The sequence below is a fragment of the Chroicocephalus ridibundus genome, chromosome 5 (assembly GCF_963924245.1).
Source record: "Chroicocephalus ridibundus chromosome 5, bChrRid1.1, whole genome shotgun sequence".
Lineage (NCBI taxonomy): Eukaryota > Metazoa > Chordata > Aves > Charadriiformes > Laridae > Chroicocephalus > Chroicocephalus ridibundus.
The window spans coordinates 33723188-33746683 of NC_086288.1; the positions used below are offsets into that span (position 1 = coordinate 33723188).

At 44.3% G+C, this 23496-nt stretch overlaps 1 protein-coding gene across 7 annotated transcripts in view; it reads left to right on the forward strand.

The window, feature by feature from the left end:
• FAM13A (family with sequence similarity 13 member A) overlaps positions 1 to 22880 on the forward strand; it is a 136509-nt gene extending 113629 nt beyond the window's left edge. For 4 of the 7 annotated variants that reach the window (XM_063335059.1, XM_063335061.1, XM_063335062.1 and 1 more), the window contains 10 exons: positions 3102 to 3315; positions 3705 to 3843; positions 4948 to 5029; positions 5171 to 5391; positions 6742 to 6825; positions 11050 to 11145; positions 12728 to 12811; positions 16846 to 17042; positions 17997 to 18098; positions 19082 to 22880. In XM_063335059.1, coding sequence (XP_063191129.1) covers positions 3102 to 3315; positions 3705 to 3843; positions 4948 to 5029; positions 5171 to 5391; positions 6742 to 6825; positions 11050 to 11145; positions 12728 to 12811; positions 16846 to 17042; positions 17997 to 18098; positions 19082 to 19208 — 1346 coding nt within the window. In that variant the 3' untranslated portion in view covers positions 19209 to 22880. The remainder of the gene's footprint in view (positions 1 to 3101; positions 3316 to 3704; positions 3844 to 4947; positions 5030 to 5170; positions 5392 to 6741; positions 6826 to 11049; positions 11146 to 12727; positions 12812 to 16845; positions 17043 to 17996; positions 18099 to 19081) is intronic. The other 3 variants (XM_063335064.1, XM_063335065.1, XM_063335060.1) reach the window with 2 other exon arrangements.
• Positions 22881 to 23496: the final 616 nt, after the last annotated feature.

Below are 23496 nucleotides of genomic sequence, written 5' to 3' on the forward strand. Positions count from 1 at the left end.
GACCAAGAAATAGGAATTTTTTTCACACTTTCTCTGCACTGGTACACCCATGGTGGTTAAATATTCCCAAATAATTTTTTTTAATGAAATGTAGCCATTATAGAAAATAGGGGAAAAAATAGTAAATAGAAGGAATGTGGAGATGAGTAGAAATCTGAGAGTTTTCTTCAAGACAGAAGATGAATCAGGGTAACTGTTCTGTCAAGTTAATGGCAAAGAAAAGGTAAAACATTTACAGTCTTTACTGAGATTTTATTCTTCAGTTAACAGAAGGGTGAAAGGGCGACAACATTAATCCTGATAGCAGATACTTCAAACCTGAACCATTAAGTACAGGAATATAGCAGCCTTCAGAAAAGGCTCGACACTTTGATAGCTATCTTGGACACATGAATAACAAAACATATCATGTATTCTGTTTAAAAGCAATTAATTGATTGTGCACTGTCAGAAAAAATGGCAGCTTACCCTTTGTGGGGTAATTTGTGTATTTGTGCAATCCAGCAATTCTAGTGCTTCCAGCTGAAGCGCCTGGCACCTGGCCAGCATGCGAGATAAGTCAGTTGGACAACAGCTCTGGTCCGCTTCGTGTCTGATGTAGACAAAATCCGTAATTCTACATACCTAAATATATTCCTTAATTAATTGCCATGTTACTTTCTAAGGGGTTAGCCATTTTGCACCTGGATGAGATCTTTTTCTTCTAAATACTTAGAGTCAGCAAGGGAAACAAGTTACCCACAGAGTCAGGCCTTCCGGGAGCAGGGGTTAAAACCAGCTGATTTTCTATAGCGGCCATTTCTTCTATCAAGTCTCAAATTTGATTTTTTTCCTTTAAGGGCTTTTTCCCTTCTCTTTTTTTAACACTTTCTCCTTTTGAATGGGAGTTTCTATTTTGGGGCAGTATTTTGAAATCAACAAAATAGAGAGCACACATACCTCGATCTCTGCTAGCTTGCATAAAGTGCTTTGCTGTCTTTTAGGGTTCGATCAGAGGCTCTTTGAGCCGTTGCAGTTCCCTGAATGTCGCATGCTATCTGGTATATAAATCTGCCTTGGGACAAAGTCACATGCATCATGCATGATTAATAATGCCTTTGTTAGCTGGTGTGGTAGGAGCTTAATTTGGTTGCTGCTAAATACGCTGCTGATTTCTTCTAAGTTCATTCCATCTGTGTAAATCTCATGGAGGTGTGATTTTACAATTTCCAAGAGCAAATTCTGTTTGGGGGTGAGAGTGTATTCCAAAAATTGGAAGTGAGAGATGTCTGGAAGAATCACGTGCGTCACTTAACCTCATTCCTGCTAGTCAAATGTATCAAATTAGGCGTTGTTAGCCTTTATTTTGCTACAAGAGTTCTTGCGAGAACCTTCCTGAAATCATGAGAGATTCTGGGAAGTGTGCGACACCAAAGTGTTGCAGTTTGACTGAAGGGTTTGCCCTTCGTTTCACCTTCCTTCTTATCAGATTCCTTGAGCAAAATATTTCAGGTATTAGGAACTGCCAAGATTGAACACAGCTTAGAAAAAAACTCTTGTTCCAGAAATTAACTGAGACGCGCGTAGGCTGCATAAGCTTTCCAATCCGTGGCAAAACACCATATATACACTCGGGACTCGCACACCTCCTCGAAGTAGCCTCTGCGAGCCAGGCTTTTATGTGCTTTGCTTATCGCAACACCTGCGAGAGGCTCTTAGGCAAAACCCTCCAGCCATCCCTTTCAGAGCAGCGCATCAGTTTGCGTGCAGCACCAGCCTCTAAGCAGAGGCGTGCCATTTATATTCATGCGCTAAGGAAGAAGGGAAGAGGAGGAGAGCTCGTTTGACACCGTGTACAGGCAAAATACCACTGAGCCTGTCATTACTGAATTGTGGATGATCTTGTGCTGTCCTAATTGTACGTGGGGGGGAATGTTAAACAGCGTTAGAGGTTCTGTAAAGGAATCCTCATGCAATCCATTCTGAGCTGTGAAAATGTTAACCTTGTTCAGCAAAAGGGAATACTGCTTTTTATTAAAAAATTGTTAACTTCAAAGCCCCTTCTCCTCTTGGAAGAAGAATAGATGCACAAGGCATGGGAAATAGTGAGTCTGTAGCTCTGCAACTGGTGTGGGAGCTTTCTATAAGGTTTTTGTTTTGTTACTTGACTCCAGAACTATTTCTTAGATTTATAAGTTCAAAGCCTGGCTCTTAAACTGTCTAATCCTGTGGTGCTAAGTAGGAGCATGCAAATCAGCTTAGTAAACTATCTGAACACAAAACGTTAGACTCTTTATGGCATCTGGAGGGAGTGATCACAAGATTGAGGCGATTGCTTTCCGTGGCCTCCACTATGCTAATCAGCAATGCTAACTTGGGTTTCCCTTTCTCTCTCACTGCACCATCTCCCTGTAGAATATTGCTTTCACTTCAGCTGGTTAGATCGTCCAGGGGACTGAAGATCTCCTCACTTGTCTACCATGCTGTTAAGCAGCAGGATTGCATGTGAAAGAGAAGAGGGGGGAAACTCGGGCTGTATTACCATAATTGTTAATTTACAGGCTAGGCACCCCATGGAACAGGTAGTAATGTGAGACACCTTTTTCTTGCAGACTAGAAGAACCTAGGCTTACTCCTAGTCTTTGAATTTCCAATAGAGGCAGCATTGGAGGCTATGGGAGGACAATTAATATGCTATTCATTTACAGCATTTATACATCCTGAAATTGAAAAAAAAAATCCTCCTGTAATCCAGTTGCCTCCTGTATACTGCCATGTGCCAGTAGTTCTCTCTTGTTCAGCATAACGTTTTCCTCAAAGGTCCTGGCTGGTGATAGCCTCTTTTGGTGTCAGTCTGTGGCAATTACTGGCTAACTTCTGTGTACGGTTTTCTGTTGCACCTAGGAGATTATTTATGTTTGTGTAGAGTACCCACTGTGTCCAGACAATGCTTTGCATTGCTTTGCACACTGGGCAGATGCGAGTAATGACCTGGAGAATGCCTATGACAAGGAATCGCAGTCCAGGACGAAAAAGTCAGGGTTCATTAGAAAAGTTGCCTGGAGTCTGTCATACATGTAAAACAAAAACGATAAAACCAGCCTTTGTCTTACTGTTCCCAGAGCCCATCCCTGCTCTTTCCTCATGGCAGCGAGACGGCTTAGACTCAGATGAGGCTCGCCTTTCCCCGCAGGCCGGTCGCTTAATTCGCCAGCTTCTGGATGAGGACAGTGATCCTATGCTGTCCCCTCGCTTCTATGCCTATGGACAGAGCCAACAGTACCTGGATGACACAGAAGTGCCTCCTTCCCCTCCCAATTCTCATTCCTTCATGAGGTGGGTTGTGATTTGCGTGTGCTGACTCTGGCACCCAGCTGTAAAGGGTTTGCACAGTTGCACCAAGCAACATCTCTTTGGATCACATACGCCGGATAGATATGCTGTGTTGGGTTTCTGTTCCTGCTGACAGGAAATCATATTTTTAGAAAAGTTCTTGGTAACTAATCATTTCTGGTTTTGTGAATTAATATCTAGGCAGTTGCTGTTGCTGAAAGAGGCTGTTACAGCATCTTTTGCTATCTGTCATTACAGAGTAGAAACATAGCTTTCTTACTTCTGTGGGATTTATTTGCCTTTATTTACACAAAGTTTAAGTGACCTTCTCTGTATGAAGGTGTACTGTGGCTATTTGGATAAGCTCTTCCTGCAATCTCTGCTCTTGATAGGAGGCGGAGTTCATCTTTGGGATCTTATGAAGATGACAGAGAGGACCTTACCCCTGCACAACTCACCCGGAGGATTCAGGGACTGAAGAAAAAGATCAGGAGATTTGAGGACAAATTCGAAGAGGAGAGGAAATACAGAGTGAGTCACTAGGGCTTATGCATCTGTATAGAGGGGTATGCACTAGCAACAAAGGGAAAGGACATCAGGGAAGTCTGTCAAACATACAGAGGGCTTGAAAGCTTTTATAAGGAGAGAAAAAAAAAAAAGAAGAGAAAAGCTGCTGCCCAAAAAAAGAAAATATGCATTCATGCCAAGCAGATTACTTTTCCAGGCATTATGTACTATGAGTGCAGCATAAGAGATAGCCTAGTAAATTCACAGGATTTTGATCACTGCTTCAGACAGCGTGCCAAAAACACACACTCGGTGTGTAGCAATAGCTATGTTAAACTTCTCTTTGTTTATTTATTCAAGTTCAGTTTATGGGAAGCACAACTGCACATCTCATTTGCATGATGGTAATCCCAGAACACCAGTGCATTGCAGAGGAGAGCGAGCAGCCGCCTTTACTCCTGAGTAAAGAACCACAGTCAAGTGCTGCTGAGCAGTAGCAGTGTACTGTACTCTAATTATTCCTGACATGCCCTTCCGATGCACAGAAAGCTTTTTAAGGAACTAAAGCTTTGCATGTGTGCATCTTTGTTGGTGAACTAAACCACAAGGGATTGTACTGAAAGGATCTTGCCTGCAGTAGAAAAGGGTGGAAGAAATGCTCAGAGCTTGCTGTAGCCTATCATTTGGGTTATTTCAGTGTCTTTGGATGTAAGGCAGCCTTTGGTGTGGATACATGCATCCTAACGCTTCTCAAACTGTTCGTGCTGGCTTCCTCTATTTTGGAGGTGCCCTCTTGTTAGAAAACAGTAAGCACAAGGATTCCAATGTGCATCTAGCCCACTGAGCCACTCCAACAATTTAATGTTTGCCATCAAAAGTTTAGTGTTTTCTAAAAAGAAAATCAATCTCATGATGCCCTTAAGAGACAGTGTTGTGAGAGGCAGGAGCAATTAAAGCAAGATCTTAAATGAGCTGGTCAGAGGTATGCAGGTGCCAGTCAGAAGCCAGTGCCCATGCTTTATGCTGGGTTCATATTCTGTTGTACCTCTTTTTGTGACACACGCTTGTTTCAGTGGGTCTCTTCTGCTGGTTTAACACAGATTCAGCATGACTGTTCTTTTCTCCCAGCCTTCCCACAGCGACAAAGCAGCCAATCCCGAAGTGCTCAAATGGACAAATGATTTGGCCAAATTCCGAAAGCAACTCAAAGGTGAGCAGCCACCACTGGTGCACCTTCGGGGGGGCAGCTGGACTCTGCCTCATTTAAATTGGATGTTAGGCAGTGTTCCTGTCACTGTCACATTTTTAAAAAAGAAAAATCCTTCACCTTGCCCCAAATGTCCCTGTTTAGAGTCAAAACTGAAGATATCGGAGGAAGACCTTGGCCCTGTTGTGCGTCAGCGGAGCAACACGCTCCCCAAGAGCTTCGGCTCTCAGCTCGAAAAGGACGATGACAAGAAGCAAGACCTGTCAGATAAATCTGCCAAGCCTGCCGTGGAAGCAACCCTTGATTCTATCCAGAAGAAGCTTCAAGAAAAACGAACAGAGACAAATCGACCTGAAGATATTAAGGTACAATGTAGACAGATCAGATTTAGGCCTTTTAAGTACAAGTAGGTAACTCATGGCTGCACAGTCACTTGTGAAACCGCTGTGGTCTTCTATGTTTTGTCACAAAGTCTACAACCTTTACTCCTGGATCACTTGCTTTAGTTGCTTTCCCTTTGCCTTTAGTATCTGATTTTTTTTCCAGAGGTCAGTTTCTGTTGAAGCCATTGTGTGTTCTTTTTCTGATCCTTGTCTATTCCAAGTAACGTTTCGGAATTATTGCAATATTTCCTGCCCTGTATTTGGCTATTTCAGTTGTTATGTCCAAAGGCTTTTGGCAAATTCTGAGTCTTCCAGTGGTACTGGAGATTGGGTCATCTGTTTCCATCTAGTTCACTCCAAAGCTGAATGCTCTTCTTTCAGGGGGTTTTATTGCTGCTCTTCAGAATTTCATATTGAGCTCTGTTAGCTGCTGTAATGATCTCTGAGGGTTATCAGCAGGGGGGTCATTGTATCTGATGCTGCTAGTTCCTGAAGTTTGGGCAGCCTTGTAAGTGAAGTCCTTGAGTCTGCTGACATGTAAATTGTGCAGTGCTTTGTAAGAGGAGCAGACAGGATTATCTTTGTTTACTAGATCTGCAGAAGAACATACACACAGTGTGCATTTGGCTATTTTCTGACAATAGCAAGAATTCACAGCCTAGCCATTTAAAGAGGGCCTGTGATAGTACTTGGTGCTGTGATAGAGAGAAAAGGCTCCGCATCAGGCGAGTTCAGTGGGGGAACTCTGGCAAACTTGGTTGAGGAAGTCTTCTCCAACTGTCTGCCCTTTATTTGGCTTGGTACCCTCAGCCTGTCTGCCAGAGGTCCATAGCAGAATTGGCAGAAAGAGGTAGTCTGACTGCTCTTCAGTTGTTGGTAAAGTGTGTTTGTGGCAGTCAAAGCAAAGATGGCAAGCTTTGTAAGAGGTACTGAAGCTTATCTCAGATTTGGAGAACAAGAAAGAACATGTGTTTTGTTGTAGAACTTACACTACAGATCTAAGCTCAATAGAGGACGCCATCATTAAAAGATGCATACACTATTGTTTTTTCAAAGCACACTGATAATTGATTCCCATTATGTACATAAAATACCTTCATATGCAAAGTTTATACGGGTTTAATCTGCCTGCATTGCGCATAGGGTGCCACTCATGTTAACAGTCTCTTTTGCAATATAGATGGGAAAAGATGATTGGAAGGTAGAGATGAGTCTTCAAGACGTTAATGACAAAATGACACGACTTTGATTAGGCCACAAATCAGTACTGTTTGAGTCCAGGAATCTGACTTTTTTTCTCTTCCTCCTCTCTCCCTGTGCCACTTTTCGTAGGACATGACAAGAGATCAGATAGCAGCTGAAAAGGTGGCTCTTCAAAAAGCTTTGCTGTATTACGAAAGCATTCATGGCAGACCGGTACGTACAGCAGCGTGGGGTTTTTTTTTGAAGTACATCTTTATATGTCTTTGTCTATGCTAAATGATCCCCCTAATGCTCCTTTGACGTCACAATCACTGGAGCTTCTCACTGTTCAAACCACACATGCATCCTCTAATCCACCTCCCTGATCCTTCACTATCTCTGCTACTGAGGAGTCTGTTCTCAGCAAGGTGTTGTCTGAACAGAGCACTGGGTTTGGCGGATACCTGTAGGACTGAGCCTACAGGCTGAATGAGGCTGAATGTGCGTTATTTTGGCATCGCACTCCCCAGGATCTACAGACATCCAGTTTGTGGCCCAGCTGACTCACCAGGTTTGCCAGGGATACAGTCTGCACTGTACAGTCCCTTGTGCAGTCAGGAATTTTGCCATTTGCAATTATTAATGGCTAACTGGGAGGACAGGCGTGCATACATTCTTAGAGGAGCTACAGCGTATTTCTCCCGGCACCTTGCTGTTTGCAGGGAGGCACCCGCACCTTGCTGTTCGCACAATCCACTTGTGCCAAAGGATTTGTGAAACAGTTTGTCTCCTGAGCATCACAGCATAAGTTGATTTCATTCTTCCCCTGAGAAACGGATGGTTTTTTCCATGTGCTGGTGGAAGGGAAGGGCATGAGGTTTGATCTTAACAAAGGAAAATTATTTGTGAAGACAGAGAATTAAGTATTGTGTACTGTTGATCCCTGCCATGGCAGAAACATAGTGGCTTCCAGGCCACCAAGTTGGCTTTGTATGAATCCCTTCTCCTCTTTCACTGATGACATTATAATCTTTGCTACCAGCTGTATAGGTAAAGCAACTTAATTTCAGAGTGGTGCTAATCCCTTCAGCAGTGGCTTGGGAGCAGCAAATTACTGCTTATAAGGAGTACTTGATTAGTGCAGCTGACAAATCTGTCATTCTGCTGCTGCATGGGAGTCCTGATCTCTTCCTTTTGCTCCTGAATTATTTCCTCCTTTGACCATTGTTTTAAAAAAGTTTCGCTGATTTATTTAAACACCTTCATGAAGTGCTAATATTCTACAGTTGCATATACCAGCAGCTGAAAACAGCATAGTTGTAGAAGAGGACATGCAGTTTTATTATTGTATAAAATAGCAAAAGGCCAGCACAAGGGAATCTACTTACCCTTCTCTGTCTTCTCCATGAGACTGGGTCTGGTTTTGCTGCTTTTGCAATGATATAAATCAACAGGTGGCATCTCGTTGAAGTGAACCCACTTCAATCTGTTTAAAAAGAGAACAAGCCCAGAATCTAGCTTGTCAGCATACCTTTTGTTTTTTCTCCCCTTTCTGATGCTTTATTTATACAACGGCTTTTTATTTTTTTTGTTTTTAAGTAAGCAGCCTATACCTAGCAACACTGAACTGCAGGGCAAGGAAGACTGCAGCTGATCAGCTTTTGCTGTTCACAGCTCCTGGCACTGCAGCAGTGGAAAAGTACTGAGAGCTTGAGGAGAATGGGGATAGTTCAGCCAAGTGTTGTTTTTTTTTTTTCTTAAAGATATTTAACTGAACTAGAAAAACAATGGAGCTCAGATTTGTTGTGCAACTGGGTCTTTCTGCACCAGTGATAGATGAACCTGCAAAGGTGAAACTGAACTGTTTCAGTTAAGCCAAAAAGTCCATCTCTGCAGAAATTCTCGAGCTGCTCTAACAATGCAAGCAACAGCCTGTTCCTCAGCTGCTGCTCTTTTGCCATGTGGAGTGTGCCCCAGAGTTGTGTCAAAGGCTCCATTATTCCAACAGTCATTTTGCATTTTGATGTTCTCCCAAAGTATACTCAGGTTTTGCTGGTATGACTTGTGTTTACCTAGTGAGACAGTTTGCCCATGTGCTAAACGTTTTCGTTCAGAGTCTGCTTTCTGTTAAGTGTGCTGGTGTAAGTCTGCAGGGCTGACTCAGGCCCCATACACTTAAATTCAATGCCTAAATTAATTCACTGTGTTCTTCCTCCATACTGATATTCAGATACTGAAGCATGTTATTTATTTTTTCCATTCGTCAACATACCTAAGGATTTTTTGCTCATTCCAAGGCTTATGTTTATTTTTCTGTACAGAACCATGTCAGGGGGGTTGGAACTAGATGATCTTTAAGGTCCCTCCCAACCCAAACCATTCTAAGATTCTATTTGTTGACTTTGAAATGTCATTAATTGAAGGTTTGGTTCTCAGCCTCAGGATAGTCTTTTGGGTTTTTTTAAGTAACAGACTGAGCCGACAGTAGTAGCGTGCCTCCTGTTCTACTAACTGCTAACCTAGTAAAGCTAGGAACAAGATAATGCATATATATAGAGAGAGAGAGGCCACTCGGTTTCTCCACTTGTGTGCTTGATTGGTTGCAAAGAAATGTCCTAAGTTGGAGGCAACTTGCTAACCAGTGCAGTTGAATGCCGACGTGTCAACATGAAACTCAATACAGAGAGGACTGACTGAATTGTTTGATGCTGCTCACATCCCTCTAATCCATGCGAGCTGCTTACTCAACAAACAGCCAGCTTGAGGCTATCCAATATTGTAGCCAGCCTGCACTTTGGAGGTGTGGGACGTGCAGGCCCTAGAGCTCTGACTGCCCATCTATATGCCCCTTATCAGGCTTGGGGATGTTTGCATTAAACCTAGAAAGGGAAAAAAGGTCTTCCTTCTTTTTCCTCCCTGTTGGTCTGCCCCCAGCATAGGAAATAGGCTTGGTTATCAAGAGGTTATCAACGCTACCTCCAGATTCTTAGGAGTTCATCCCTGCCAGTCCCACTCCTGGCAATACTTACGGCTCTTCTGCCCCTTGCGAACCAACACCCTCTGCTGCTCCGGAGGGAAGATGTGAAAGCTTTAGAAAGCTCACTCCAGTGAAAGTCAACCGTAGACAAAATAAAATACAGCTAATTTTAAAACTTCCTCTCTGTCTCAACCTGTATTGCCTTCCTTCCTATTTCTGTTGGAGAAAGGGAGACTGTACAAAGCTTGCTAGGGGTTGATGTTGATTTTTTTTTATGGCAGCTGTTCAGATGCTCTGATGATCAGCAGCAGTAAAAAGCTTTGAGGAAGATAGGCATGACATCAGAATCAGTTAAAGCTTCCCCTCATAAGAGCTTTATAATCTAAAGTTAGACAAAAGATCTAATTGGAAGGACAGTCATAGAATGTGGGTCAGACAGTGCTGAATACAAAGAAAGATGATGACCAGGTTGGTTCTACTGAGTATTTTGTTTGTTTTGTTACAGCAGGGTTAGAAAACAAGCATTGAAGAGATAAAACCCAACTTCCTCACAACTAGTACTTAGCTGGCCAGACCTTTGCTTTCCCACACTAACTGCTGTCTGCTAGGTCTTCCCTTCTCCTGCACTGTCAGTGCTGCTGAGATTTTCAGTTTAGCTTGGATCTAAAAGAAGAACAGAAATGAACGCTCACAGTTTGCAACACTCTCAAACTGAGGAGGGAGCACGACACACAGCTAGGAGGAATGAAGTTAGGGACAGAGCAATGTATGGAAGGCTTGGGGTGGGTATCACAGCACTATTCTGTCTTCTCTATGCCACACAGCCCTGGCACCTTCATCCCTTCTCAGCTTTGTGGTAACTTCTCCCCGGCAAGGTTGCTGGGAGGAAGGGTGGCGCAGAAGGGTAGGGGATTAAAAAGATGAAGAACTGATGGCTTGGACAGGAAATTAAGAGGAATAGCAAAGCCAGAAAGTCATCTTTTGTGAAATCCATAGTTTAACCTACCCTGGGGAAGTCTCCTTTCATTGCAGTATCCAGTCATTGCAGCTCCTTTCTCTTTTTCTAGGTCATTAACACTGCCTCTGAGCTCCCAGCCACAAGAATAAGGGTGGGAAACCTCATGTTGTGCCTTAAAATAGTAGACGTGATTACAAGCACAGACTGCTGCCTCTATGGGTCATTTTGTGCTGTGGATGTATGATACCTGGGTTGGTCATTTAAACCACCTGTCTCATATGTCCACATTACAAGACACCCCACAGCTTGGGTGCTGCTTCATCTGGCCCCTGGAACAGGAGATGCAATGACATACACAGGCACTTGCATTACCAGTTTCAGGGCTAATGCTGCTAACCTGTCATCCTCATGAAATTCCCTTCCCTTCAAGCCCCCTCTGACTGACAGCGATCACAGGCACGTGCATTGTAGAGTGCACTATCTGCTGCAGGCTTCATGGATCTCACTTCTTTTTCCTTTTCAGGTTACCAAAAATGAACGACAGGTGATGAAGCCATTGTATGACAGGTATCGCTTGGTCAAGCAGATCCTCTCCAGAGCCAACACCATCCCTATCATCGTGAGTAGAGCATTCTTCTGGGGGCTATTCTTTTTGTTTTGGAGCTGAGGAAACAGGAATCACCACACTTTCGCATACAACACAGTCACTAAGGCCAAGTCCCAACCTCCCTTATCACTCAAAGACCAAGCAAATGAATGAGTCAATGACACACCATATACTGAAGTCGGGCAAAGCTGCTCCAGGGACTCTAGTGCCTCCTGATGAGCCATGGGGCACATCTCACCTTGTGTTGTTTCTCCTTTCCGTTGGGCTGCTGCTGTTATTTCATCATCTTGTGTTTGGCTACAGCCTCACTTCCCTTTCCTTACCAATCCACTCTGAGCTATAGGTCTTCCATGCTGCTTGGTTATGCAGGATTGTATGTCAGGAACACAGACTTGTATGGGTCCCATAGAAGATGTCAGTCTCCCCGGCTGAGAGAAAGGGCCAACCATCTCTTAACACTTCTTTTGTATTAAAGAGTTCCTGCAAGTGGTGGATATTCCCTCATTCAAGTGGTGCATTGGCAAGGAGGCACTGCCACCAGCAAGGAATCCAGTGCACCCCTCTAGGGAGCAAATGCACTATGTCTGATTTTAGACAAATTGTGTAGGCCACTTTTTAAAAATTATTTGGTCTAAAAAATACACACAGAATACTTTTAGCCTGTCTATGGAAAGATAATTGTTTTATCATGGTTCCTGTTTACTCTGTCTGTCATGTATGATCCTTTACTTTTTTTTTTTTTTTTTTTTGCTGTTTCCAAGCAGTGCTCATATGCTGGCCACTTTTCGTAGACCGCCAGTGAAGTGAATGGACTGACACAGCATTACTCATTGCAGTCGCACTCAGAAGTGGGGGTTTTTTCTGCAAATAGTGGGAGGTGGTCCTGTAGTTAAAACAAAACAAAAAGCTATTCCTCTTTGAATGTGCAAAGTACTCCCCAAAATGTGTGCTGTGAAGACAGTGCTTGGCAATCAAGAAGGAAGAAACGGTGTAGCTGTGCATTGGGCAGTTTAATACAAAGCTCTCAAAAGAGAGCTCGGGTCCTGTTCAGACACAAAGCTGAAATTGCATGGTGGCTAGCAGAAGAGAAGACAAGACTGGCTTTCCCCAGCTTCTCGCTGAGAACAGCAAGAAGCTCATGCAGACGCAGGATACATTTGAAGATCCATCGCTACATCATTAGGCATCTCAGTGGGAAATCAGGCTCCTGGAAAGCCAGCCTGGAGAGTCTAGCTGGGCTTACAGTGTAGCTCTGGAGACCCAACCAAATGGGGTGTGTTGTATGGGCCTCGGGCTGGGGATTATTTTCTTGCAGCCTTTATTTTGTAGTTCCTGCCCAGCTAGTATTCCAGCATCCAAGGCTTTTTCTTAAAAGTGTTTGGCAGTCATGTCCCCTTGCTAAGCAACATCCTGAGAGAAAACAGCCTAAGGTTCAGGGGGTTTGCCAGGCATGTTCTTCTTCTTTAGGAAATAGATTGCTCCTGATGGTCCAGTGATGAGCTAAGAGTGAATGTGTGGGTGAGAATGAGCTGAGAGCAGGTGGTGGAGGAGAAAGGGGTTCATAATGTAACATACTTGTTAACACCTGTCACAGGGTTCCCCCTCCAGCAAGCGGAGAAGCCCTTTGCTGCAGCCAATTATCGAGGGCGAAACAGCTTCCTTCTTCAAGGAGATAAAGGTGAAGACCTCCAGCTGCTAACTAATTGCTCAATTTGCATCAATTTTCCCCTTATACCAATGAAAGAGAATGATTGATTGATTATTTTTTTTCCCATCAGTGTTGATTTTTTGCAGTGTCCTCCTGAAAAGTCAGTAGCTGCTTTAAGCCTCACCAGTTCTGATCAAATTCTTCCCTTGTTGTAGATAAGACTACAGTTTTTCCTTGGCTTTGCGTTCTTTCCCGTCCTTTTCCTTCCCCCTCCACCTGCACATAATATATTTATTTTGCTTTCTAAAAAAAAAAATCAAACACAATTACCTTTGTACCTTGCTTTTTTCTTGCTTTCCTCCTTTCTTTTTAATGACACTAACTTGTTTTGCGGTAGTTTCTCTCACTCCAAAGCTCTGTGGCTTGCACACAGCACCATGGCAGGAATGAGCTCTCACAAAACTAACACTTACACGTGGAGCCAACCGGGGCACTTACAGGACCCATACCTACTCCCATTCACATGCTTATTTTACCCAGGACGCTTTGTCACCACCTTGTGAAGGGTATTTCTAACCAAGTCACGTGAGAATGAAAGTAAGAACCACTCAGTTCTGCTAGTTAACACTTGGTCAGATTTGGATGGCAGGATTGTCGTGTTTCTTTCTCATGCTGCTGCACAGAAGTAATTTTTGGTGGTGAAGGCTGCTCCCACGTTGAGCCGCCTTCTCCTGAGAAGGGAAGTCCGATGGTTGACGAGGACACACAGCATGGAGCTGGGCCCTGGCTTGCTTTTATTACCCCTGCAATGTAACGGGAAAAAATTGCTTCAACACACTTGGGTCATTTATCCATTATCCAGACAGAGGTTGGTTAATGGTGTAAATACTGCAGACCTAGACATGCAAGGTGATTTGGTTATTAGGCAATTACAGTAGATTGTATATTAATGGGCTATTCAAGGCATATATTCATTAAAACCAGATTGCAGACTGAAGGTGTTAAGCTGCTGTGGGAGGCGGGTTAATCACCACCAAGCTCTCAGCATTTTCTAGAAAACTGCTGGATCAAATCTGCAGTAGTAGTCTGGTGGGGTGTATTTTTCTTTGTTTTGGTTTGGTTTTTTATCTCTTAGTGTGTCTTCTGTTTTTCACCTATGCATGCACCCAGGGTCAAAACTTACAGCTATGTAAGTTATGGTGATCTGTGATGACCAGCGTGGCTGGTGCTGCGTCAGGGCAGCATCCCACCGGCTCAGCAGTGTCCTGCAGGGAGTACAAACCTTGAGAGGTGTCTGACCGAAGATCAGGGTGACAGCCTTAAGCCCATTAACACTTACATGCCTGTTAATGGTTAAGTGGGGCCCTGTGAAGCTGCATGTGGCAGCTTTGCACTGAAATCCACTCAAAACCAAAGAGAGCAAATTGCCAAAAGGCCTCAAAACTTACCCCCTGCATAGGTCCACTATGGGCAGAGCACTACTGATCTTCATGGGCCCTGACAATGTTGGGGGTTTTTTTCTTTTTTTTTTCTTCTTTTTTCTTCTTTTTTAAGCATTTAGGAGAGTTGGATAAAAGCTTGAAAGGACATTTGAGGAGAAGCCTTACCAAACATTTGTGTACAATATCTTGAATATCGTCTGTGTTGAAACAAACATTGGGAAGCTTGCTTGCTGGGAGAGCTGATGATGGGATGCACTAGAGATTTTATATTCATAACTCTGGAAAACGTAAATGTCTCATGGTTGCCTAAAGATCCAAGCAGGTGCAAGCGGAATGGATCTAGTCAATGAAGATCATTCTGGTTCGAGGTGTAAATGCCAGTGCAGGTTTAAAATAAGATTCCCGCATGAGACTTGTTTAAGGTGAAGGCCTTGGCCGTTTCCATTGGAGTTCTCGCTAAGAATCCTTTTAATTTGCTCCTTCATTTTAAGCAGCAAAATGCTTTAAGAGGTCTTGTGACAGCCAGATGTAGTGTTTTGGCACTGAGGTCTAAACAAGTGAAATTTCTACACTGTCTTTTCCTCCCACGGGCTTCTGTTGGCAGGAGGCTCGTTCCTGAGCTCTGGGCCAGAGTCATCCTGGCTGGCTTGGGCAGCGCACTGGTGCCCTGGAGTGAGGCAAGCAAGACGGGCTCATGGACATCTGTGGGGAAGACACTTTGCATCTGTCCTCGGGAGCAGCTTGTCACGCTGCTTGGGAAAATTGTCCCTTTCCTTTCTCTCCAGAAGGGGAATCCAGAAGCAACTTGCTCTCCCAGGAAAGGGCACGGGAGCTCCTCCTTTGCTGCTGGAGAGATTCCCCTAAAATAAAGCGTGCTGGTTTTACTGCTTAGATTGATTTAGCGAATCCTCCTTCCTGCCACAGCAGGATTGGTGTTCTCCTGCTTCGGTCCTAGTTGCCCTGACCTGGCAGGGCAGGACAGCATGGCTGGGGACTGGTAGATGTCACTGAGCGGCAGTCTGCCCTCCCCAGCCCAGCCTGAAGTTGTTCGCAGGGTTTAAGGACAGTACCTGGCTGCTGTTTTATGCCTTCTGTTTAAACTGCGTAGTTAACGTCTGGATAAACGGTCTTACCTAACCATATGCTAAATATTGCTTTAACTTTCACAAGTTCCCTGCTGATTTTCCTGAGATTTTTTTTCAGACTTCTCTGTATCTTTTATTATTGTTATTACTGAAAACTTCTTCCCAGCTAATCTGTTTTTTCATCCTCAAGCCTCCATCTTGGTTGTAATCCTCAGCCTGTGGCTTTGCATTGCATTTTCATGGCCTAGAGCTTTAACACAAAAAGAAAAACTATGGGCAGACTCTGATTTCATGTAAATGTATGCATTTATAAAATTATTGACTTTGCGGATTTAATGGGACTATGCCAGGTCCTAGTGTTACTTTCTCCCTTTTGCTTGAAATATGGGACCAATCTCTTAGGAATAATTGAACTGTTCACAAGAAATCACATGGGAAAAAAAGTGAAGAAAATGGCTTCTTTTGGTCCCAGTGCAACAATATATTTTTGTATGCACTTGAAAACTTCAGTGATATTAGCCTTCCAAAAGCTTTTAAAGGTATGCATGTGCTTAGACCCTTCCTGGCTAGAGTTACACGGTAGTAAAATAAATATATATACACATGCATACGTATTTAAGAGACTGTCCATTTACTATCTCCCTCTAATGCTCATTCCTGATATTAAGGTTGAAAAGTGCCTTCTAAAAATGCCTCTGTAAGTAAGAGAAAACTGGGCCCTGTTCCCTGGAAACCCAAATGATTTCTGGACAGTGTTACAGGACAAGCCCTGCAATTGAGAACACTATGAATTAGCAAGTACCAAGTGCAGCAGAGACTTCCAAATCTTGTGCCTATAAATTTTGCAAAAACTTTGAACACAACCCATCCATCAGTGTACTTTGGGGAAATTGCACTGGGCAGATTGTTTCCACTCCAATTTTTAGTGTATTCCAGCTAAATGGTACAGAGCTGATGCCAGGAGCAGCAATCCTTTTACAGTCAATCATATCCCACATTTGCGCCACTGAAGGACTAATCTGAGCTCATTGGTACCATTGTACAAACATTTGAGGTCTTGCGTTCAGCCATTAGAGAGAGCTGTTGAGCTGCATCTATTGAGAGAATATTTTGCATTTTAATCTGGCAATCTTTATGCTGCCAGGTGTATTTGTTAGGGAAACACAGAGGATGGCTGGTATGCTTTAGGCAGTATGCATAATGACTGTAAGTGTTTTTATTTACATGAGAATACATAAACTAAGGCAACAGGTTGCTAAGAACCCCAGGTATTTTTTCACGCAGTTTTGTTGGCTTCTGTCTCCTTAACCAGTCTGAGTTTGGTGGTGGCAGTTTCTCTGACGTGCTTTGGGTATACGGTGTCTTACTGGTGGTCTTCTGGTGTCCTGTATTGCTTAGCAATTGAAGTGCTTGCTCTGCCTGTCCACTTCGTTTCATACCCGTTCCCCAGTGCATGTGGTGAAAGGAGGTACCTCTTTTTCTGAGAAGGGAAGCAGTAACCTATTCCGTTACGGGGGTGCTCTGTCCCTCTCTGTAGGAGGAAGAGGAGGGGTCCGAGGAGGACAGCAACGTGAAGCCAGATTTCACCATTACCATGAAAACAGATTTCAACGTGCGTAGCTTCTTGGATCAACTAGAAGATGATGCTGACGGCTTTGTTTCCCCGGTGGATGATAAGATGCCATCTAGGAGCAATCAGGATATGGGGCTTTCAAATCTTCATGAAGCATCCATGTATGTTGAATTCGCAGGCAGCTTCAAAAAGTTATTTCTTGCTAAGATAGAATTTTATTTGTCAGCAAAGTGTCTAGATTTTAATTTTTTTTACATTTATGTTCTGAGTCAGAAGTTTTTGCCTTTTATTTTTAAATGCATTAGACCCTCATATGAAAGGTTTGGGAAGAAACTACCTTGTTCCGATACTGATATTTGGCTTCTGTATCCTTGGAATCTTAACACTACCTCCACTTCACCAGTGAAGCTCCACTTCACCAGTGGCAAGGCTTTATCACGTAAACAACCCTGTACTCGACAAGGTTTTTCAGGTTTTGGCGAGGTCAAGTTTGAACTAGCTTTGCTAATCTTAAGCACCTAGGTCTGGTGGAAGTGCACATAGGTGGTAGCTTTAAGTCATGGCCATTGATTCTTGATTCTATAGAAGTCACCAAAACCAGACCCATCTTATAGAATCATAGAACAGTTCAGGTTGGAAGGGACCTGAAAAATCATCTAGTTCCAACCCCCCTGCTGTGGGTAGAGACACCTCACACTAGACCAGGCTGCTCAAAGCCCCATCCAGCCTGGCCTGGAACACTTCCAGGGATGGGGCAGCCACAGCTGCTTCTCTGGGCAACCTGTGCCAGTGTCTCACCACCCTCACAGTAAAGAATTTCTCCTAAATCTAATCTAAATCTACCCTCTTTCAGCAATTGAGTTTCACAGAAGTTAATGGTGAACTGCAAAATATGCCCTTGACCTCCTTAGAGGCTTCAACTTAACTCTAGGATTGTTTTGCTGAACTAAATTCAGAGAGCTTTTTGTTTCAAGTAACATCAGGTTGCCAGACCGGCTTGCAGGAGCAGCTCCATTGCTTGGCATAGGTACAACCATACATTTGTGGAGTTACTGTATGTTTCCTGTTATAATTGTGTACATATGTATAATCTTGTTTATATTTAAACCCAACAGCCCTGAACTGTTAGAGCAGCTCCAAGAAGTCAGGGAAGAAAAAAAGCGAATCAGAAAAAAATTGAGAGACTTTGAAGATAATTTTTTCCGACAAAATGGAAGGTAATAATATCTCAGCCGTCTCTCTGTCCTTCAGCTACTTTTAATCTGTTTGGCATCTACAAAGACCTCCAAATATGGAAAGTTACTGGAACTCACTATTACATATTTCTTCATCATCGGTGTTTTACCCACATTCATTACAGTTGCCCATTAAAATTAATTACTCCCCCCTCCCCCAAACTCTAGGAACCACAAGCAGTGGGAAGCAAAAGTACAGATTGTGAAAATTCAGCTGCTTCTAGCGCAACTGACAGGAACGGTGGAAGAGTTTCTCAGTGGTAGAATAATTGGGGTTTTTCCTAATGATGTATGTTTAGATTTCTGTCCTATTCTTGCTTGTCTGGAGGTATTCAGACACTAGTTTAACAAGTATGTGTAGCTGGATTTATCATTTTCAGAAAATGAGCCTGTAGAATGCTTTAATATATTTATATGCTTAAATTATCTTGTTAGTTTCTTGCCACCAGCTGTCATCCTTAAAGGTTCTTGTAAAAATCACTGAAAACTTGAGAGTTCCATGTAAGCTGAGAGAGATCTGTTCAGATACCTTCTTCCTTTTCACAAGCGTGCCTGTTCATGTAAGTGATATGGTGCCAAGCCAGGAGAAGCTGTATTTTATTTTGCCATGCTAGCAGGCTGACATTCAGGTGGCTCCTGAAACGGAAAAGGGCTCTCCTGTCTTTTCTTCAGCTGTTGTGTAGAGGCTGACAATTTCAGAGAAGTAGGACGTGCTTTCAAATAAGGTTTTGCATTTGAAACCGTGGGATTGTGTTCAGCCTCAATACACAAGCATCCCACACTTTGTGGGAGCAGGGATTTTGCCCCTCTCTTTTTTTCCCTCAAAGGATTAAAGTTTTGGTTTTGTTCCCCGATGGGGAGTGGAGAGAAGCTGCTTTGTCGGTCTTGTTGAGGGACGGAGGGAGGCTGCTGAGGGAGGACGTCCTGTTACAGAAATCCTCATGACCTGCTTTTACTCCCACTAGGAACGTGCAAAAAGAAGACCGCACTCCTATGGCTGAAGAATACAACGAATACAAGCAGATTAAGGCCAAGCTGAGGCTGCTGGAGGTCCTGATCAGTAAAAGAGATATTAGCTCCAAGATCATGTAAAGGAAGAGATTGTTTTTGCCAGTAAACAAAGAAGAGAGAGCACCAAATGGACAAATGCGTGAAGTGGATGCAGCGGGAGCCTGGCTGGGGAGGCTGAGGAGCTCCCTGGGAACTGAAAGGCCATTCCCAGAGGCGGGAGGGGGAGGAAAGATGACTTTCCATCACTCTCTACACTTGCTGTTGCCCACTCGTTCTCCAGGCCTGATGCCCGAAATGGAGTTTGCCAGTGTAGGAGACATGACACTGCGCTCAGTGACTGCACTGAAGGGATCCTTCTGTTTTGATTTGCTTACATATCCTGTAATATTTAGAATATCAAAGCCAGCCATGCTATTCTGTTTTCCTGGGATATCATAGCAAGAGGCAAAGTAGGATGACTAGTGATTAAATCATCGAATAGCTTCTACTTTAGTTTAACAGGCAAGTGCCCTGACTGGTCTCACGTGAAGGCACAGGTCAGATAGCGCCAAGACTGTTCTCTTGCAGCTGCAGTAGAGATTTGCTCAGACTTTTGGCCTGACTGTTTGGAGTCTAGCATCTTCTGTTGCTCTAGATAAATGCCGTAAGAATCTCTCAGTCATTACCCAGAGCTGGTTTGAGTTACAGTTTTGCCCAGGCTTGAGTTGGGTTTTCTTCCCACTTTTTTGATGGCCAATTCAATTGAAGTAGAAGAAAGTACCTACATCTGTTTGGGATAGCAAAGGAAAATGAGCCGTGCAGCAAGGTTCTTTCCAGCTTGTTCTGCTTGGAAGGTGATACTGTAACATTATGACCATGTTTGGGCAACTGGGAAGAAAAGAGGTTTTAAAAGCTTTAAGTCAGAATCCCTTGGGGTTTTGGTAGCTCATCAGTTAAATGTCTGGTGTCAATAAATCTGGAAGTTATCTGGAAGACCCACCCCATTAGTACGTGTGCTTCATCATCTGATACAAATGTAAGAGTCTGAGCTGAACAGCCCACGTGGCTGTCATACATACTCACTAGCCTAAATTTTCTTCTTTTGTGTACGCTGACAGTCAGGCTTATGTGGGCTGCAGCAATGACACTGTGATGGTGGCATCAGAGGATGGTCTTTTCTTCCCGGTGTGTATAGGTGGTATTTCAGCGCAGAGGATGCTGCAGGGAACTGAAAGCCGAGAGCCGAGCTCTGCCTGTGGAAAGGGCCTGTGTCTCAGGTGCAAGCTTTGACAAGTCAGTGTTTTCAAATTTGTTTATGACTTTCAGAAAAGAAAGTCCTGGGACACCTGATTCAGCTGCTGCCTGAAGGAGTGAAAGGCAGCACGTTCAGGAATGCACCGGATAGCTGAGGGCTCACAGTTCTGCAGTCCTGGGCCACCTGGGACTCCCACTCCAGGGTCTGGTGTGCGCCAGCTCGCGCTGCCCTGGGCCAGGGATGATGTCCCAGACCCTGGTGTCCCAGGGAAAGCATTTCTGTAATGCTTTCTTTTGCATTGATGCCCTGGGCAGCTGACGTGCAGAAGCCAAACGGCTGAGATCAAATGCAGTGCCAGCTGTCAGCGCCTCACGCAAGTCGCGCTGGAGGAGGCACGAAGAGGACCCCCAGAACAACTTCTTCCCCTTCCTTCTTTATATGGGCAAGTGGGCTCACAAGTAGATACATTTGGGTTGTGGTACTTAGACTTACCCCCTTCCACTTGCCATTTGTGCTGTGTTAATTCTTGCCAAAACTGATGCTGAGGGTGTTTCCGTCACTTCAGGATCCCAGAAACACTTCAAAGGCAACCTTCTCCTTTGCACATGCCCGTTACTGGTCTGGATGGGTAAGGCACCGATGTGCGTGCGTTAGTGAAAGCACTTAGGAGGGGGGCTCCCAGGTGGCTGGGTTTTTTCACTGATTGCAGAATTGCCCTTTCTATGTAAAGTCAGTGAAGACTGAACTTCATTATTTCCAAAGAGTCCAGAGGACTTGTGTGCTGACCCGGCCCTTGGCTCTTCAGAGATGCTGAATTTCCATCGCTTGAGGGGTGTGGGGCTGTTCCTCTGCAAAACTCAGCCTTTGAAGGTGTTAACTGGGCTGACAAACGGGCTCAAAAACCGCTTTTGAAGATGTTTGACTGGAAGGGAAGCCTGACCAGGGTAAACCCCTCTCTGAACACGGGGACAGCCCAGGGAATGAGCGCTGTGCCTTCGTCCTGCAGCCGGCTCTTACGGGCTCTTCCTCTTAGAGCCCAGAGTCAGCTCTGGGCTAGTAATTTTGGGTATCGCAGCTGAGCCAAACCGTCTGCGGTGTCACTCTGCTAGTAGAAGTGTGGGGTCAGAAAGGATGTTAGGTTACCAAAAAGTCCTTCACACTGGCTCGGTTTGGTGGTGTTCGGGCCCAGTTCAGCAAGGCAAAAATGCGCGTGTGGGGAGCGTGTGCCTCGGGCTGGTCTGCCTTTGGGCTGTTGCTGAATTACGATGGCCTGGAGCTCGGGTGCTTTGCTGAATTTGGGCCTGGACATCGTCATACGGACAGAGAAGCGGTTTCTGCCCTTTCTCCGCAGTCAAACACTTTTCCAGTGGGCCGAGGCTTCCCGGGGTATGTTTTTCTCTGCTTATTTTTAAAAGCCTGTTTGCACTGTGTACTGATAAATTATCTGTTTTGCTGGGTTTTGCCCCTGACAAATCTTGATAAATGATATGTAGGGAACAGTCCATTTTATTTTTAAACTGATGAGATTGTAGCATTTTCTGATGCTTAGTTATCGCTGTTTACATGGTATATTGCTAGAATTTCAGATAGTTTATATGAAATGTAAGTACAATTATGCACTTTAGAGAGTTTATATTTTTGAACTTTGAAAGCTAAAAGTAACAAAACCTGTTAACTGAAATTGTACATTAAAAGAAAAAAGAAAAACCACACCTAGCCATCTCTCTTTTTAAACTCTTCTTAAGTCTCTCCCTGTGGAAAAAAAAAAAAAAAAAAAAAAACATCATCCACCTAGTTGTGAAGGGAAGGGCTAGGAAAGGCCATTGTGGAGAAGTGAAATTTAAAATTCCAGTCCTGGAAAGACATGTACAAACGCTCAACTTTCTGTCCTCGGTTTGCAGATGACTCCCCTCTCCCGAGCCTGCACAGGAGCGCGGCTCCAAGGCCTGAGCACTAAAATGTTGTCTTTGTATCTCCCACGGATGAGTTGCCTCCTCACTAGCCACAAGTAGCCACGCTTCTCTGAGTCAATCCCAGCAACGTCTGTGCGTTCTGTTTGACAATTTGTCTCTGCCAACATCGATGAGTATTGACTGGAGAACATTAAATACAAGACCGTGTTTTAAAAAGGTGTGAAGTACTGTACAAAAATTGACTTTATGTGGTATAAATAAGCTGTTTAGTATGAGACAACCTGTTTCCATGTCGCTAGAAGGAGCTGTCTGCTGCGGGGTGGCAGTAGGGGCTGTTGGGCCTCCCATCCACTGGGGCCGGGTCGGACACGCGTGTCTGTGCGATACCACCTTGCGGTTTAATAAATCATTGTGGTTTATTTAAATGATGGCGATGAACGAGTTGTGGACAAAATAAGACTGCAAGAGTTAAAGCTAGAGGAAAAACTTGTCATTCTTACAAGTTGCATTGGGTTTTATTCTGTTTACTCCTGAGTAAACAGTCAAATAATGGATGTTTATGTTAAAGCCAGTGAAATTAAAGCATCTTATCTTTTAATCGCTCTGCTAAGACATCGGTTGTTATTCCTGGTATGTGCACGTTTCACAGGGCCAGTGCTGCAGCCTCAGGTGCTTCCCGAGTCCTCCTTTTGCAGATGGGTGATTCGTTCACCCGGGCTTGAAACGAGCTGCGGAGGCAGAGCCAGGCTGGAGCCCATGACTGTCCCCGTGGTGCCCAGAGGCTGAGCTCGCCCTGTCTGTGGGGCTGCGCAGGTGCTGGCCCAGCACTGGCCGGTCAGCAGGGCCGTCATAGAATCATAGAATCATAGGGTTGGAAGGGACCTCTGGAGATCATCTAGTCCAACCCCCCTGCCAGAGCAGGGTCACCTAGAGCAGGTTACACAGGAACGCGTCCAGGTGGGTTTTGAATGTCTCCAGAGATGGAGACTCCACCACCTCTCTGGGCAGCCTGTTCCAGAGCTCTGCCACCCTCAGGGTAAAGAAGTTCCTCCTCATGTTTAGGTGGAACTTCCTATGTTCCAGTTTGTGCCCATTGCCTCTTGTCCTGTCCCCGGGCACCACTGAAAAGAGCCTGGCCCCATCCTCCTGACACCCACCCTTTAAGTATTTATAAGTGTTGATAAGGTCACCCCTCAGCTGTCTTTTTTCCAGACTGAAGAGA